The sequence below is a fragment of the Chiroxiphia lanceolata genome, chromosome 4 (assembly GCF_009829145.1).
Source record: "Chiroxiphia lanceolata isolate bChiLan1 chromosome 4, bChiLan1.pri, whole genome shotgun sequence".
NCBI lineage: Eukaryota > Metazoa > Chordata > Aves > Passeriformes > Pipridae > Chiroxiphia > Chiroxiphia lanceolata.
This window is the reverse complement of record NC_045640.1, coordinates 9,394,618-9,407,785: the sequence shown is the minus strand read 5'-3', so window position 1 is coordinate 9,407,785 and position 13,168 is coordinate 9,394,618. Positions and strand designations below refer to the sequence as shown.

The 13,168-nt window shown below is 41.4% G+C and overlaps 1 protein-coding gene across 4 annotated transcripts; it reads left to right on the top strand.

The window, feature by feature from the left end:
* The first annotated feature begins 413 nt into the window (after positions 1–413).
* HAUS3 (HAUS augmin like complex subunit 3) lies at positions 414–11,763 on the top strand. Of its 4 annotated transcripts, none has more exons than XM_032686506.1 (6): positions 414–671; positions 1,823–1,873; positions 2,351–3,320; positions 7,881–8,317; positions 9,951–10,179; positions 11,469–11,763. In XM_032686506.1, the coding sequence occupies exons 3-6, from the start codon at positions 2,418–2,420 to the stop codon at positions 11,733–11,735; spliced, it is 1,836 nt and encodes a 611-aa protein (XP_032542397.1). In that variant the 5' UTR covers positions 414–671; positions 1,823–1,873; positions 2,351–2,417; the 3' UTR covers positions 11,736–11,763. The 4 variants fall into 4 exon arrangements, with proteins under 4 accessions (XP_032542397.1, XP_032542395.1, XP_032542398.1 ...); XM_032686504.1 differs by having other exon boundaries at positions 2,296–3,320; XM_032686507.1 differs by lacking the exon at positions 1,823–1,873.
* The last annotated feature ends 1,405 nt before the right edge of the window (positions 11,764–13,168 follow it).

The window sequence follows — 13,168 nt, the reverse complement described above, 5'->3', positions numbered from 1 at the left end:
GTAAAGGCCATGGATTTTCATCAGGAGTGAAAACCACCGTCACAGCAACAGTGGGCACGGGAGGCACTTTTGCATCGTGTTTGGGTACAGGCACGGGGAAGCTGGTGGGCCCAGCGGTCAAAGCGCTGAGCGACATCAGTTGCACTCAGGTCTGCCCCGTCCTCTAGTTCCCGTGTGCTGCGAAGGGGAAAATGGGGGGCAAGAGCCGGGGGGAGCTGAGGGGCCGGGGCTGAGGGGACACAGCCGACGGGAGCGAGGCACTGGGGCTGAGAGGACACAACCCAGGGCAGCTGAGGGGCCGCGGCTGAGGGGACCCAACCGGCGTCCCCGCGGCCGCCCTGAGGGAGAGGCAGCCCCTGACGTCACCAGCGGGCCTGGCGTGAGGGCGCGTGCGCGTGCGCCCCCGCGGGGACGGAGGCGGCGCGTGGCGGGCGGTTCGAGCTGCGGGCGCGCCCTGAGCCTGCCCTCGGCTTTCCCTGAACCTTCCCACAACCTTCTCTCAGCTCTCCCTCACCGTTCCTTCAGGCCTCCCCTCAGCCTTCCCGCCGCTTTCCTTCAGGCCTCCCCTCAGCCTTCCCGCTGCCTTCCCTGCGCCTCCCCTCAGTTTTCCCGCCATTTCCCGCCCCGCTCCCCTCCCCTGGAGCCGCCGCTGGGGCCGAGCAGACGCTGCGGTGAGTACGGAGCGGGTACTGTGGGATCGGGGCTCTCTCCCAGCGGGGCCGGATCAGCCGCCACCGCCGCCTTCCTCCGTCCCCTCGTCGCGCCTCGTCCCGCTCCGGGCGGGCTCCTGGCCGGGATGCCCGCGGGGCTGGAGGCACCGACGGCCCCGGGGGCGGCCCCCTGAGGGCCCTTGAGGGCCCCGGTCGTGCGGCCTTTGGGCGGCCCCGTGTTGGGACGGGGTTGGCGGGTGCTTCCTCGGGGCTCCGGGGTTATTGTTTGCGGTGTTCAGTGGCAGCGCCAGGGCCGTGGTGGCCCGGCGTGCCCGTGCATAAAGCTGTGTGGGCCCTTTGTCGCACAGAACCACAGAACAGTTAAGGTTGGAAGGGGCTTCAGGTCTCCAGTCCGACTCCCCTTCCAAGACGGAGTCACCTGGAGCAGGTGACACCGGAACGCGTCCCAGTGGGTTTGAAATGTCTCCAGAGAGGGAGACTCCACACCCTCCCTGTTCCAGTGCTCTGACACCCTCAGCGTAAAGTTCTACCTCATGCTGAGGTTATGCTTGTTGTATTTTAGTTTATGGCTGTTAACCCTTGCCCTCCCTCTGGGCGCCACTGAAAAGAGTCTGGCGCCATCCTCTTGGCACCCGTATTTATTTATGCCCTGTTTAGCACTGAGGGCAGAGGAGAGTTGGAAGGCCACCCTGTGACATGAAACTCGCATAACATTTTGTTTCATATGTAATCTGTAACTCTGAGTTAAGTCAGATGCATGGAATTTTAGAGGGACGCCGTTACTTGGTTCAGCTCTCCAGGCTGGCTGGCAAAGTGGGGTTTTGTGGTGTTTTAGAAACAAAGTATTAAATAATATCAAACTAAAAAAAAGTCTTAGTATTACCAGACTATTGCAGACAAGGCCTCTTGACTTTTTTGATAATTTATCCATTGCTGTCTGTTGCACACACTTTAGGATCCCAGAGCTGATGATTTGTTTGCTGGGAAACAGCAAAGCAGCAAACTTCTTTTCCCTGTAACTTTTAAGTTGTGACTATTTTCACAAGAGTATTTACACTGATCTTAATTTTAATTTGTTATAATTGGTCAAAAAGCCTGCAGTATTATATTGAGATATTTATATGTTAAAGTATTTCTTGTTCCATTTTCAGAGGAATCTTTTAAATGAAGGTTTAGAAGGCAAGATTCTGCTGGCTACTGAGGTAAAAAATAACCCTTTATAACCTAGATCTTGAAGTGCAGTGTAATACCACTGTGGTTTTGTTTTTAGAACAAACTGGAAACCCCACTAATTTTGGAAGCATTAAAATGATTGTGGGTGTTTTTTTAAATGAATGTGAAGAAAACTATAAGTAAATCACTTTTGCAGGCCAATGAATTGCACAGTATTTACATCTGTTGCTTTTAATGATGCTATTCTATTTTAATAATTTATGTGAATTAAGGAAAAATGTAAATACTTGCAAAGATCAGGGTTATAACTGATGTAAAAATGTGTCCTGATTTGATTAACAAAATATATCCTTGAAATAAAAATTGGTTTCTAATCTTTGAATAGCCACTCTAATCCAAAACATCATTCGGTTTTTTTGGTGTGATCTGACACTTTCTTTTTCCTGTGCAGACTCTTTTTTTATTAAAATACTGAATATTCATTTTAAATGGCAAAAAAATTACAGCTGGAATAATTCCCCGGATTGTTTTCATGCATTTGGATCTTTTCTGCTTACAAAAAATATTTTAATCATGAGCTGTGGAAAGGATTTTGTGGAAACTCTTAAGAAAATTGGATATCCAAAAGCTGATGAGCTTGATGGAGAAGATTTTGACTGGATGTTCGAGTCTTCGGAAGAGAGATCGTTTCTGGAGTGGTTTTGTGGAAACATAAATGAGCAGCACGTGTCTGAAAAAGAACTGCAAGATTTTGATAATCTTGTCGAGTGTGGTAAGCCCATCTTGGAAGGGCATGCACTGGATGAAGCCCTTAAAACTTTGAAGCCGATGGATTCGAAGAACGGTAGCCCAGAGAAGGAGGAGGAAGAGGAGGAACTGAAGATATTAGAGGACGAGCTTCAAACTCTTCAAAAGTTAAAAAAACTTCAAATTCATCGGCATAATAAGCTTCAACTGATGGTCACTGCAAACAGCCGTTTGTTACAAACGCTACAAAGCAAAGAGGAGGAAGCACAGAAAGATTTGAAAGAAGCTCTGGAAGTGTTTATTGTAGCAAATAAGAAGCTCGACAGTGAACTGCAGTCTCTTGCAGATGCAGCAGAGAAATTTACCTCTTTCTTCACTGCCTCAGATTCAGAACATCCAGTGTTTTTTTCCCAACTTTCTTTGGACAAGTATTTTTCTCTGGAAGAACAAAGCACTGCAGCACTTATCTCACACATAAAAAACCATTTAAATCAAGGTATGTCTGAATGTGTTGAAAATTCACATGAAGGCAACTTTCAGCTTGAAGATTTAAGCAAGCCAGTCACTTGTGAGGGGACTGATGAAACATCTGAAGAGACTCAAGAGGTAGCCAGGCTCCAGACAGCGTATATTTGTGCTCAGCATCAGCTAATTCAGCTGCAGGCTGAAGAGGAGGGCATGAAATCAACTATCAAATGTGCAGAGAGCATGCTGCAGTCCTTGGACAAGGTAAGCTATGGGCACGGAAAAGATGAGGCTGCACTCTACACAGAATTTGGTTTTGGGATTTCTCTGCTGACCATTTTCAGCTTTCCCCTTTTATTCATGTTCTCCTGTAAAGAGCACCTGGTGTTGTCTTTTAGTTAACCAGATTTCCCAGGATTGTCCTAAAGCAGTGTTTTGATCCCACACACTCACAGCATACAGTGGCTGTGTTCAGCCATGAGAGAAAAACACGCTATCGTATGGAGTGGTTTTCCACTCAGAAGCACAACATTCTCTCTGTCAAAACACTTAGCTGAGGTCGGTCCTCTCTTTTGGTGCCAATTAACCAAATGCAGGTGCAGAGTGACTCAGCTTGTTCCCACATCTCCCCCTGTTTTGTTTGGACCCACAAGGTTCACTGTGGAGAGGACCAGGACCCGGGCTTTTTGTCTTCGGGTTTGTCCGATGCACTTCCAGAGGACTTTAAATATTAAAACAGACAAATTATTAAAAAACCTGCTATTGATGCTGACATATTACCCAATACACTGGCCCCTGTATGCGTGGCCTGCACTGAATGGGCCAGTGCAGCAGTAGCCATGGCTGTAGTAGCTACCATGATTACTGCAGAGATGACAAAAGCAATTAGCCATCCAATGATGATTTCTTGATTGTGTTAACAGTTTCATTAATTTACTATATCCTGCATCATCCTTCCAGCTTCTGGTTAGGTTCACTGGGAACCACAGTTTGGCTCTTCTACACATGGAAATTATTACTGATAAATTGAGAGTAGATACATTCTGATTTGTGATACAATTAAAATAATAGAGATTACCTACGGGAATGTTAAAGGTATTGTTAGTCACATTAATCACAACATCAGGTGCGGCCAAGAAGGCATGTGAGTGAGACTCATGACTGAGTCATTATGCCAGTTAGTAAGAGTTAGTAGACACAATGAATTATCCCTAGAATATTTTCTTCCATGTGACATCCAGGCAGGCCTTGTACCGCTCAGCATTCCCTGGTCTTCCAGGATTCTCTGAGGGACAGCCTCTGTGTCTGTGGAATTGGATTGCATGTCAGGTCTGTTCTACTCATGATGAGGTTTCATAAAATGTGCTGGAAGTCAGTGGGGTCCTGAGGGAGACAAAACACAGGCATGCTCCTTCCCCATGCCAGCAACTCAATAGGACCTTGCCACAGGGCATCTTCGTGAGTTTTTGTACAATACCTATTGAACCAAATTAAAAAAATTAAGGGTAAATACAGCTTTGTCTACTTGGGGTGTCACCTTCCCCCTTTTTTGTTTTAAAAGTATGTTTTTTAATACAGAGTACACATTTCTTGCACCTGGGATATGCACAGGTGATAAGATTATAGTTAAGGGTTTTTTTGTTGTTTGTTTGTTTTGGTTGGGTTTTTTTTCTTTCTTTCCTTCCTTTCTTTTCTTTCTTTCCTTCCTTCTTTTTTTTTTCTTTCTTTTTTTCTTTTTTATCTTTTTTTCTTTTTTCTTTCTTTTTTCTTTTTCTCTTTTTTTTTTTTCTTTGTTACATTGTTTTCTATCAGTTGTATTTTCAAGGAAGATTTAAACACATATCAAAACAATCTCCACGTACATATTTTAAGACAACAAATAATCTGGCATTGTTCTAGGTTCCTGAGGATTCCCAAAATCACAAACACTGAGACACGAAGGGTGTAAGCAAAGCAAATTTATGCTATTACTTGCGATAGCATTCCATACACACTGAGCCCTGAATTTCTGAGAAGCTGCTGAGCAGGAGGAGAAGATGGAGCATGGTACTTGGTGGGAGGGGCAGGCAGGCCATGCACCTTTCAGGGTGTCCCTGGGATCAAAACAGGGTGCACCCCCCATCCAACCCAGAACCACCTCTTGTATCCCCCTCGCGGGAGTGGAATTTTCCAGTTGTGACTTTGGCTCATGTGCGGCCAACGCGCGAACCGAGACCACAGTGGCCTGTGATACCAACTCTGTGCCAAACTCAAGTTCCCACCAGTTAACCTAATCTGTTGTTTCTCTTTCCAAGGTTCAGTATTCCCAACAGTGAAACTATACAATGTTTTCCCATGCCACATTGACAAGCACAACCACAGACCAACTATGGCAGCATCTCAGACACAACTCGGGTCCCTGACACAGGCATAAATCAGTCAATCAATCTGAAGTTTTAACATTTTTTTTCATCAATTTTAGTATTATTCTTAACTTTTTTCTTTAAATCTCGACTGCGGCATGTGTGTGAGGGCATCTGATTGTACACATGTACCTAGGCCTAGGTGTTTTTTGGTTTAAAGCACAAAACACACTGTATAAATAACTTCCCTTTTTTAAAGTTACCAAGAACAAAGTTATAGGCACTCAAATTATCAGATACATTCAATGGTTCCAATGCTGTGTGTCCATTCTTCAGATGATTCATGCATTTAAGCTCCCTTTTTATTTTTTTTTTTTTATGTTCTTTTGGATCATGGTTGAAGTTCAGCCCTGACATGTTGGCAGCTGCGGAGCTTGGAGAGAGAGGGGAGGCTGCTGTGATGGCTCACAGTGAGGTGGGGGGGAGTGACGGGGCACTCATTTCTGGGGGTCAAATCCCCTGCCAGAGGTAAATTAGCATGATTAAAGAAGGAGACAGGAGATTATCATGAGTAAAGGTAGAAGACTGACCCCTCACCAGAGGTCTTAAACCCCCTGTCAGCAGGGAATATAAACCAGGCTGATCAGCAGCACAGATAGAAATGGCATGTGATATATCTTCCTTCTCCCCAAAGAAGTCATCCAACAAGTCTAAAAGAGTGTATTTTCAAGATGTCCAAATTTAAATTAAAACATTACCATTGTTTCATTTGTCCCTGTATCAGGCTCTGTTACTCTCAGCTGTTGCAAAGCATGCATAGAAGTAAATGTTCCAATTGCTCATCCATAACCTCATGTCCTGCTGCATTCAAGACCTTTGTAAGACCTTTAGATAAAGTCTGTGTTCTTGGGGAATTCCCTGCCCCATTATTACTACACAACTCCACAGATTCCTGTCCTGAGGGCTCCACTGTCCCATTCTAAGGAGATGAATGCTGGCACTTACCAACCCCATTGAGTCGGGGGCACTTAAAAGGGTCCAGTAACACAGGTCTCACATGGGGGTCACCAGATATGGGCGCTGGAAAGATGAGGCTGCACTCTACACAGAATTTGGTTTTGGGATTTCTCTGCTGACCATTTTCAGCTTTCCCCTTTTATTCATGTTCTCCTGTAAAGAGCACCTGGTGTTGTCTTTTAGTTAACCAGATTTCCCAGGATTGTCCTAAAGCAGTGTTTTGATCCCACACTCTCGCAGCATACAGTGGCTGTGTTCAGCCATGAGAGAAAAACACGCTATCGTGTGGAGTGGTTTTCCACTCAGAAGCACAACATTCTCTCTGTCAAAACACTTAGCCGAGGTCGGTCCTCTCTTTTGGTGCCAATTAACCAAATGCAGGTGCAGAGTGACTCAGCTTGTTTTCCCACAGAAAGCCACAAAAAGTGGTAGAAGGTAGTGGAGTTTTAAACAGACAGCCATGTTCAACTGGATCTAGTGAAGGGAATTGCTGAGCTATTGTTATTAAAACTATTTTTATTTAGTGAAATTACGCTTCTATGAAGTTTTAGTCCTGCTCACAAAACTCATCTTGTGAAATTACTTTCTGTCATTAGAAATTCTTCACTTTGGCCCAGTACCTTTAAATCTCCTTTCCGGAGTTACTACCTTGAAACCCCTAGAACTTAGTAGTACCTTTCTAGTTTAGTTTGGCTTTGAATTTTTGAATTAGAACTGGCTTTCTGTTGTTAGTACAATAAACGAAATCTTTGCTTTGGTTACAATTTTAGGGTATTGAGAAGCCAGTGTGGTAAATGTATTCCTGTTTATATTGTGTAGCATAAGCTTAGAAAGTTTTAGTTTACTGACTCTTTTGAAACTCAAGTATTTGTACCAAATAAATGAATCTGATAGTTGAAGCCTCAGAAATCTCTCAACAAGTGAGTGACAGGCAGATATGGCTACTGGAGTTTGTGAAGAAATCAAAATGAAAGGAAAGGTATTCGCTTGTGCCACTCATGGAATTACTTGAGGCATCATGTCAGTTTGTATATTTTCATTTATGGGTGACTAGTATATAGGACTTGATTGATTAGAATAATTTGAAAAAGATTGATTCTGCCAACAGTGTTGATCATCCAGTGAATATAAATAATTATGTTTGCCTGTGAGATTTCAGTTAGACATGTTTGAAATCCGGGTGCTGGGTAAAATGGAGCTCTTCTATTTTTAGCACAATAAACTGTTTCCTGACCCTGCAATTGAATGAAATTACTTTTTACTGAAATATATTTATTTGATATCTACTTTGTACATCTGTATTTGCCTTATGTTGTAAAGTTCTGTGAAACTACTTGTGGAATTTTCATTTAATTTTGTAGGTAGATGTAACATAAGCACATGAACCTTGTGTGAACTGAAGGAATGTTTGGAAAGTGGCTGGAGGTAACTGTGAAGAAAATGACGTATGTTTTGTTTTATGTAGGATATTGGACAACAAGAAAACCTTGATGACAAAATATCTAGTTTAAGTGATGAAATTTCAACAATTAAACGAGAGATGGCTCAGATAAGCAACGAGGAGCTGCTTCCCCTCCTGAAAGAGAAAGCACAACTTTTGACTGTGCCAGTGCTGAAAGCACACTTGGATCATCAGATCGCTCAGCAGGATTGTTGCGCTGCAAGACAAGATGAAATATGCAGGCACTTGATGAGACAGAAAACATCGTTTGAACTTATTGAGCTGGGCTGTAAAATGGAGATGAAGAAACACCAGGAGATCAGCTGTCAGCTTGAGAATTTGGTAGAATCTCTGAAGAAGAGCACTGATGAGTTGCAGCAGAGACTACAGGTGATAACTGAGCGAATTCAACCTGCAAAGCCAAAAAACACTATTAGTCCTGAGGATGGTTTCTCTTGCAGGTAAGTGTTGTGGTCACTATTGGACTTCTTTGACTTGCTTTGAAGTAATATCGGGGAGAAGGCGGCTTAGGCAAGCTAAGCCTTTCCTGTGGTGAAGTTCTTAGGTACTTGCTGTAGCTAATTAGAATTTTGAATTCTCAAGAACTGAAGTCTTCAAGATATGAAACCTGCTTCTTCCTTGTCCTTTGAAATTCTTTGCACATTTGCCTGAGGAAAACCTTTTCAATTATCAGTCTTTTTAATAGTGTTGAAGTATTCCTAAGCAATATCCAGAAAATAATGGATGTTCAAAGCCAAACTTGTCTTATATGGGGATCTAGGACCTTCTGAAAGCTACTCTAGAAGGATAGACATTAATAACAGTGATTTCTCAGTTTGATGTGTGGCCTCATCAGCTGAGCCGGCAAAAACCCGTGTGCGGTAGGAGAGAGGAATGACTCCTTCAGTCCATGAAATGTGTTCAGCTCATTTTTACTGCTTGATTTCCGCCTGGTTTGAGTGTCCTGTCACCCATGCAGGAGTCTGGTTTTTCACTGTCTAAGTAGTTAAGTCTCCCTGTAGCTCAGGTGATACAGTCAGAGATGTATGCTGGGCTGCTGTTCTGTCAAGACTAGACCTTTTGGTGAGGTATATTGTATAATTACAGGTGTGTTACTGTCAGACTTTCCCTCCTTTAGAATGGAACTTCAGGTGTTGGGTTTTTTAATGATTGCTAAGTGATAGCAGAGTATGGTTTGATGTAGTGAATAACTGCACTAATGAGGCAGCATTAATTTTGCTCCCATTGTGTGTTTACATTGTCAACTTGTAACATTTTTGTTCGGGTTTATTATAAAGTCTCCAAGTCACTGAATGTTGTCTGGCTACTTTTTCCACTTTTTTATCTTTGTTTTTGAAAAGGGAAGGGAGGTTGAAAGAGTTAAAAACTTTAAAGGGTTTGTAAGCAGAAGACACTCAAAAGAAACTCAGTTACTTTTGAAATATAGCTCCTGCTCTTACTAAAGCCAATCTGATTTTATGTTAGGGCTCAGCTCGTGAAGATTTTATTATGCAGAGGTGGTAGTAACACTTGAGCAAAGTTATCTGTGATCATACTGACCTATTCCTGATGCAGTGTAAGAACACAGTTTGGTATAGCACGTAACACTGTTTTTTGCATGACTTGTAACTAGCTGGAGAATTTCTCTTCATGGGAAACAGGAAATACTCCAGTAAGCTTGAAAATGTTACAAAGATTGCTCTTATTTTTATTAGCCACTGAAGTCAGCTTTTTTTCAACACTTCAAAAAAAAAAGGATCTTATTTTGCAGTTCTTGGAGTGTCGGGAAATAGTTGGCAAAAGCACACTGTCACCTTCTATTTGCATTCATTTTGTACTTACTAACTATTACTTTGACATTTCATTGCTGCTAATTTAATATTGCAATATTTTGGATTCCTATTAATCACTAGCTATATATAGATAGAATCATGAAATCAATGGGAGATACAGCAATGTAGTAAGAGAACCCTGAGCAATACTGCCTTTTACTAGTCCTCTGAATTCTAAGCACGGACATCTTCTCTTGACTAGTGATGGTAGAGTGCTTAGGAAACTTAGAAATGCTTGTGTGTCTTACTTCACTTGTTACAGGCTATATGAGCTCCTGGAAGGAGGAAATAAAAAACAACAGTTATTTAAAACATACAAAAACCTGGAGCGGATGGCTCAGAAGTTAAAGCAAGACTGTGCTATGGCACAAGAGCAGAGAGCAGCGTCTTCTCAGGAGCAGTCTCTCCTCTTGTCCAACCTAGAAAGAAATGTAGATGCCCTTCGTGATTCTCTGTACTGTGGAGGAAATCAGCTACAGCTCCGCAGTCCGGTAAGCCCTCACTGAGTTATTAGAATTATTGCATTAATGTGTGTCATGTTCTTTTACTGACAGAAATGTAGTGTGAAGGCTGTAGACACAAACCGTCCCCACTTGTCAGCAACAAATTTATTAGCATAATGATGATGGACTCTCTATTTACTTGTTCTTGGCAAATGTTGGATTTTTGTAAATGCTGGCAGGTAATAATTTTTTGTGTCTGAGCAAATTGTTACACCTAACTTAATTTCTTTCAAAGGCATGTACAGTCCTGTCAGTTTGTGGTGTGGGAAATACGTTGTCTGGATAGGGTGTCACTGGAAAACTCATTTAAATTTCTCTTTATTTCAGATGGGCTTTTTTCTCCCCTGTTACCTGTAACACCCCAGTAGTATGGTTTGGCCCCTTAAAAAGCCTGACTCATTTGGACAAAATAACAGAATTTTGAAGGACAGTTGTAGTAGGACAATCCTGCTACACAGCTCTCAGGCGTTGGGTTTAGAACATCTTTTAAATGGGAATAGGGTTTGTTAAATGCTGCTTGTTATGGTTTTTAAATCATTGTAGATACTTCAAAAATGCATTGAGGGAAATCTCCTGTTATGTAATACTTCCTTGGTTAATTACATAAAAATAAATTTAACTTTCATCTGTCAAGTGAATTCACAACATATGGAACAATTTTTATTAAAAAATGAAACTGTAATTGGAACAGTACATATGTAGGGACTATACATTATTAAATCAAATGCCTGTCTATTGATTCAAATTACCTCTTAAAACATAGTGACATCTCCTTCTACTGCTACTGTTTCTCAAGGAAAGTAATCCTTTTAATAAGGAAATAAAGTGTAAGTAGGTGACTAGTCTGCTTATACTGAACTATCATAAGAATGCCAGCTGGGAAAATTGTAGCTGGTAATTAATGATTTAATTTTAAAATTGATTTGGCTTTTTTGTTGTGGTCTCTTTTTCCCTTTTAAGATTTGACTAGCAATGAAGACTTTTAATTGATTGAAAATGTCATTCACTCATCTGTCTAGGTCAGGTTTTATGGTCTTAACTCATCTGGTCGACAAGTAAATGAAATTACATCTTCATAACCTGATGTGAATTCTGTTACATGAAGCTCAAAAATTGAATGGAATCCCTTACCACCTTTGTTTCTATTTTTTTGTGATTACTTTTCAATTACGAATAAAAGTGGCTTCCCAAAGCAAAAAAAAACTTTTGTATTTCTAGTTCAGCTAATGTATTAATAGTATAAAAGTATTGATTTTTTGTCTTGTATTTTTTGTTAGGAACTTACTGAGCTGTTTCATCAACTGGAAGTTAATGTGAATAAACTAACGCAACTCCTTAAGGATCTGAGTGCTGATCTGAAGTTGAAGAGAAGCATTCTGGAGTCCAATAAGCTGCAACAGATGGAAAGAGAATTGTATGTGTATTTTTTCAAAGATGAAGATCACTTGAAAGAGATGGTAGAGAAACTTGAGCAGCAGTCTCAGGCTAAAGCCAGTGGTCTGGAAGATGAGAATTTCACAGCCAGTGGAGTTCCTAATGTCTAAACTTCAATGTACTCCTAAGAAAGGAAAAAGTTAGTGTAAACTGTCTGCAAGTTTGTGGAATAATAAACATTAGCTCGTCCAGGCTGACATTACCTGTCACTGCAGTGTGTTTGTTACCATTGGATTGGGTGCTGCTTTGCAGGCTTTGGCATCTGCCTGCTAAGTTCTATCTCAGTTTTGTCAAAGCTCTTGGATACAAAGTAACGCAGTGTTTAATTGAAAGAATTATGTTCAGGCTGCCCTTCTCCTGGCCTGTAGGTTCATTTCTGCTGCACACAGCGTAGCACCAAAAGGAACATTTCATACCCTTAAGTTTTCTTGCATGCTGAGAACCTTTGATTGTGAAGCACAAAATAAATGTGGAGGAAGCATTCCAGATTTTGGAACATGAGTGTAATGTGCTCATAGTGAAGAGGAGAGTTCTCCAAGGCAGATATTCCATGATTGTTTCCCTTACAGTTCTCCTAAGAAGATTTGATTGTCTTAAAAATGTGTTGGAATATGTACCAGAATCTGTTTTAAATACCAAGACCATCTGTTTTAAGACCATTCCAGCATCTCTTAATTTAACTTATGGCCTGTCTTCTCCACTGAAACCAGTCCATACTTATACTGGGCTTGTCAAAGAAGAAGAATTTTAAATTTGTCTTTTGGACATCGGAGTTTGCTCTGTAATTTATAATGATAGGCATTTCAATTCAGAGTGCTGATACTTTCATACTGCTGCTTTCATGTGCATTGTTAGCCTGTTTATCAAATTTTTGTATAGCTTCCTAATATACCAATGGAACTAAATAGGATTTTATAGTATGATAACTTCCAGTCTTTTATATTTTGATGGGATCAGCTGTGCTTGCTTTCAAGCATTGTACATATTGATGAAGGTTAGTATATCAGCTTTAACTTCAGTAACAGTAGTCTTTAAACTGTTTTGATGGCAGACTTTTAACTTTTATGTGAGCATAACTTATTTTGAAATGTTTAATTTTTTTTAACTTACTGGTTGAGTGTCTTTATGTCTGGATTTCATGCTGCTAAACTCTGTACTTTGTATTTATTATGAAATGCCAAACTCTATAAATTCAGTTCAGTGTGGTCAATATTTATGGTGAATCTGTGTGTTGGTTTTAGGCCTGTTCTCAGGCGTAGTGTCTTGTTTATATTTAGTCTGCTGGGTTCTCATTTTGATGTACCCCTGAGGCTGTGATTGCTGCTTCCCACCCTGAGAAGTCAGGGAGCACTTTAACCCCGTGTAGGAAAGAAGTGTTGCTCTTAATTATAAAAGTTAGGAGGAGCTGTGTGTGGGGAAAGATTACATTTCTGACTCCTGGAACGTCAGGGAAAAGAAAGCCATTCTGCCTCTCTCTCACTTTCCTTCACACACTTACTAATTTGAGCTAGATAGATACAGCCAGTTCTAATGCAGCAGGATG

Coding starts and splice junctions, on each gene's coding strand:
- HAUS3 (XM_032686507.1), top strand. CDS start 2,418: ATGAGCTGTGGAAAGGATTTTGTGGAAACTCTTAAGAAAATTGGATAT. Junction 8,318..9,950: donor GAGGATGGTTTCTCTTGCAG/GTAAGTGTTGTG, acceptor CACTTGTTACAG/GCTATATGAGCTCCTGGAAG. Junction 10,180..11,468: donor AGCTACAGCTCCGCAGTCCG/GTAAGCCCTCAC, acceptor ATTTTTTGTTAG/GAACTTACTGAGCTGTTTCA.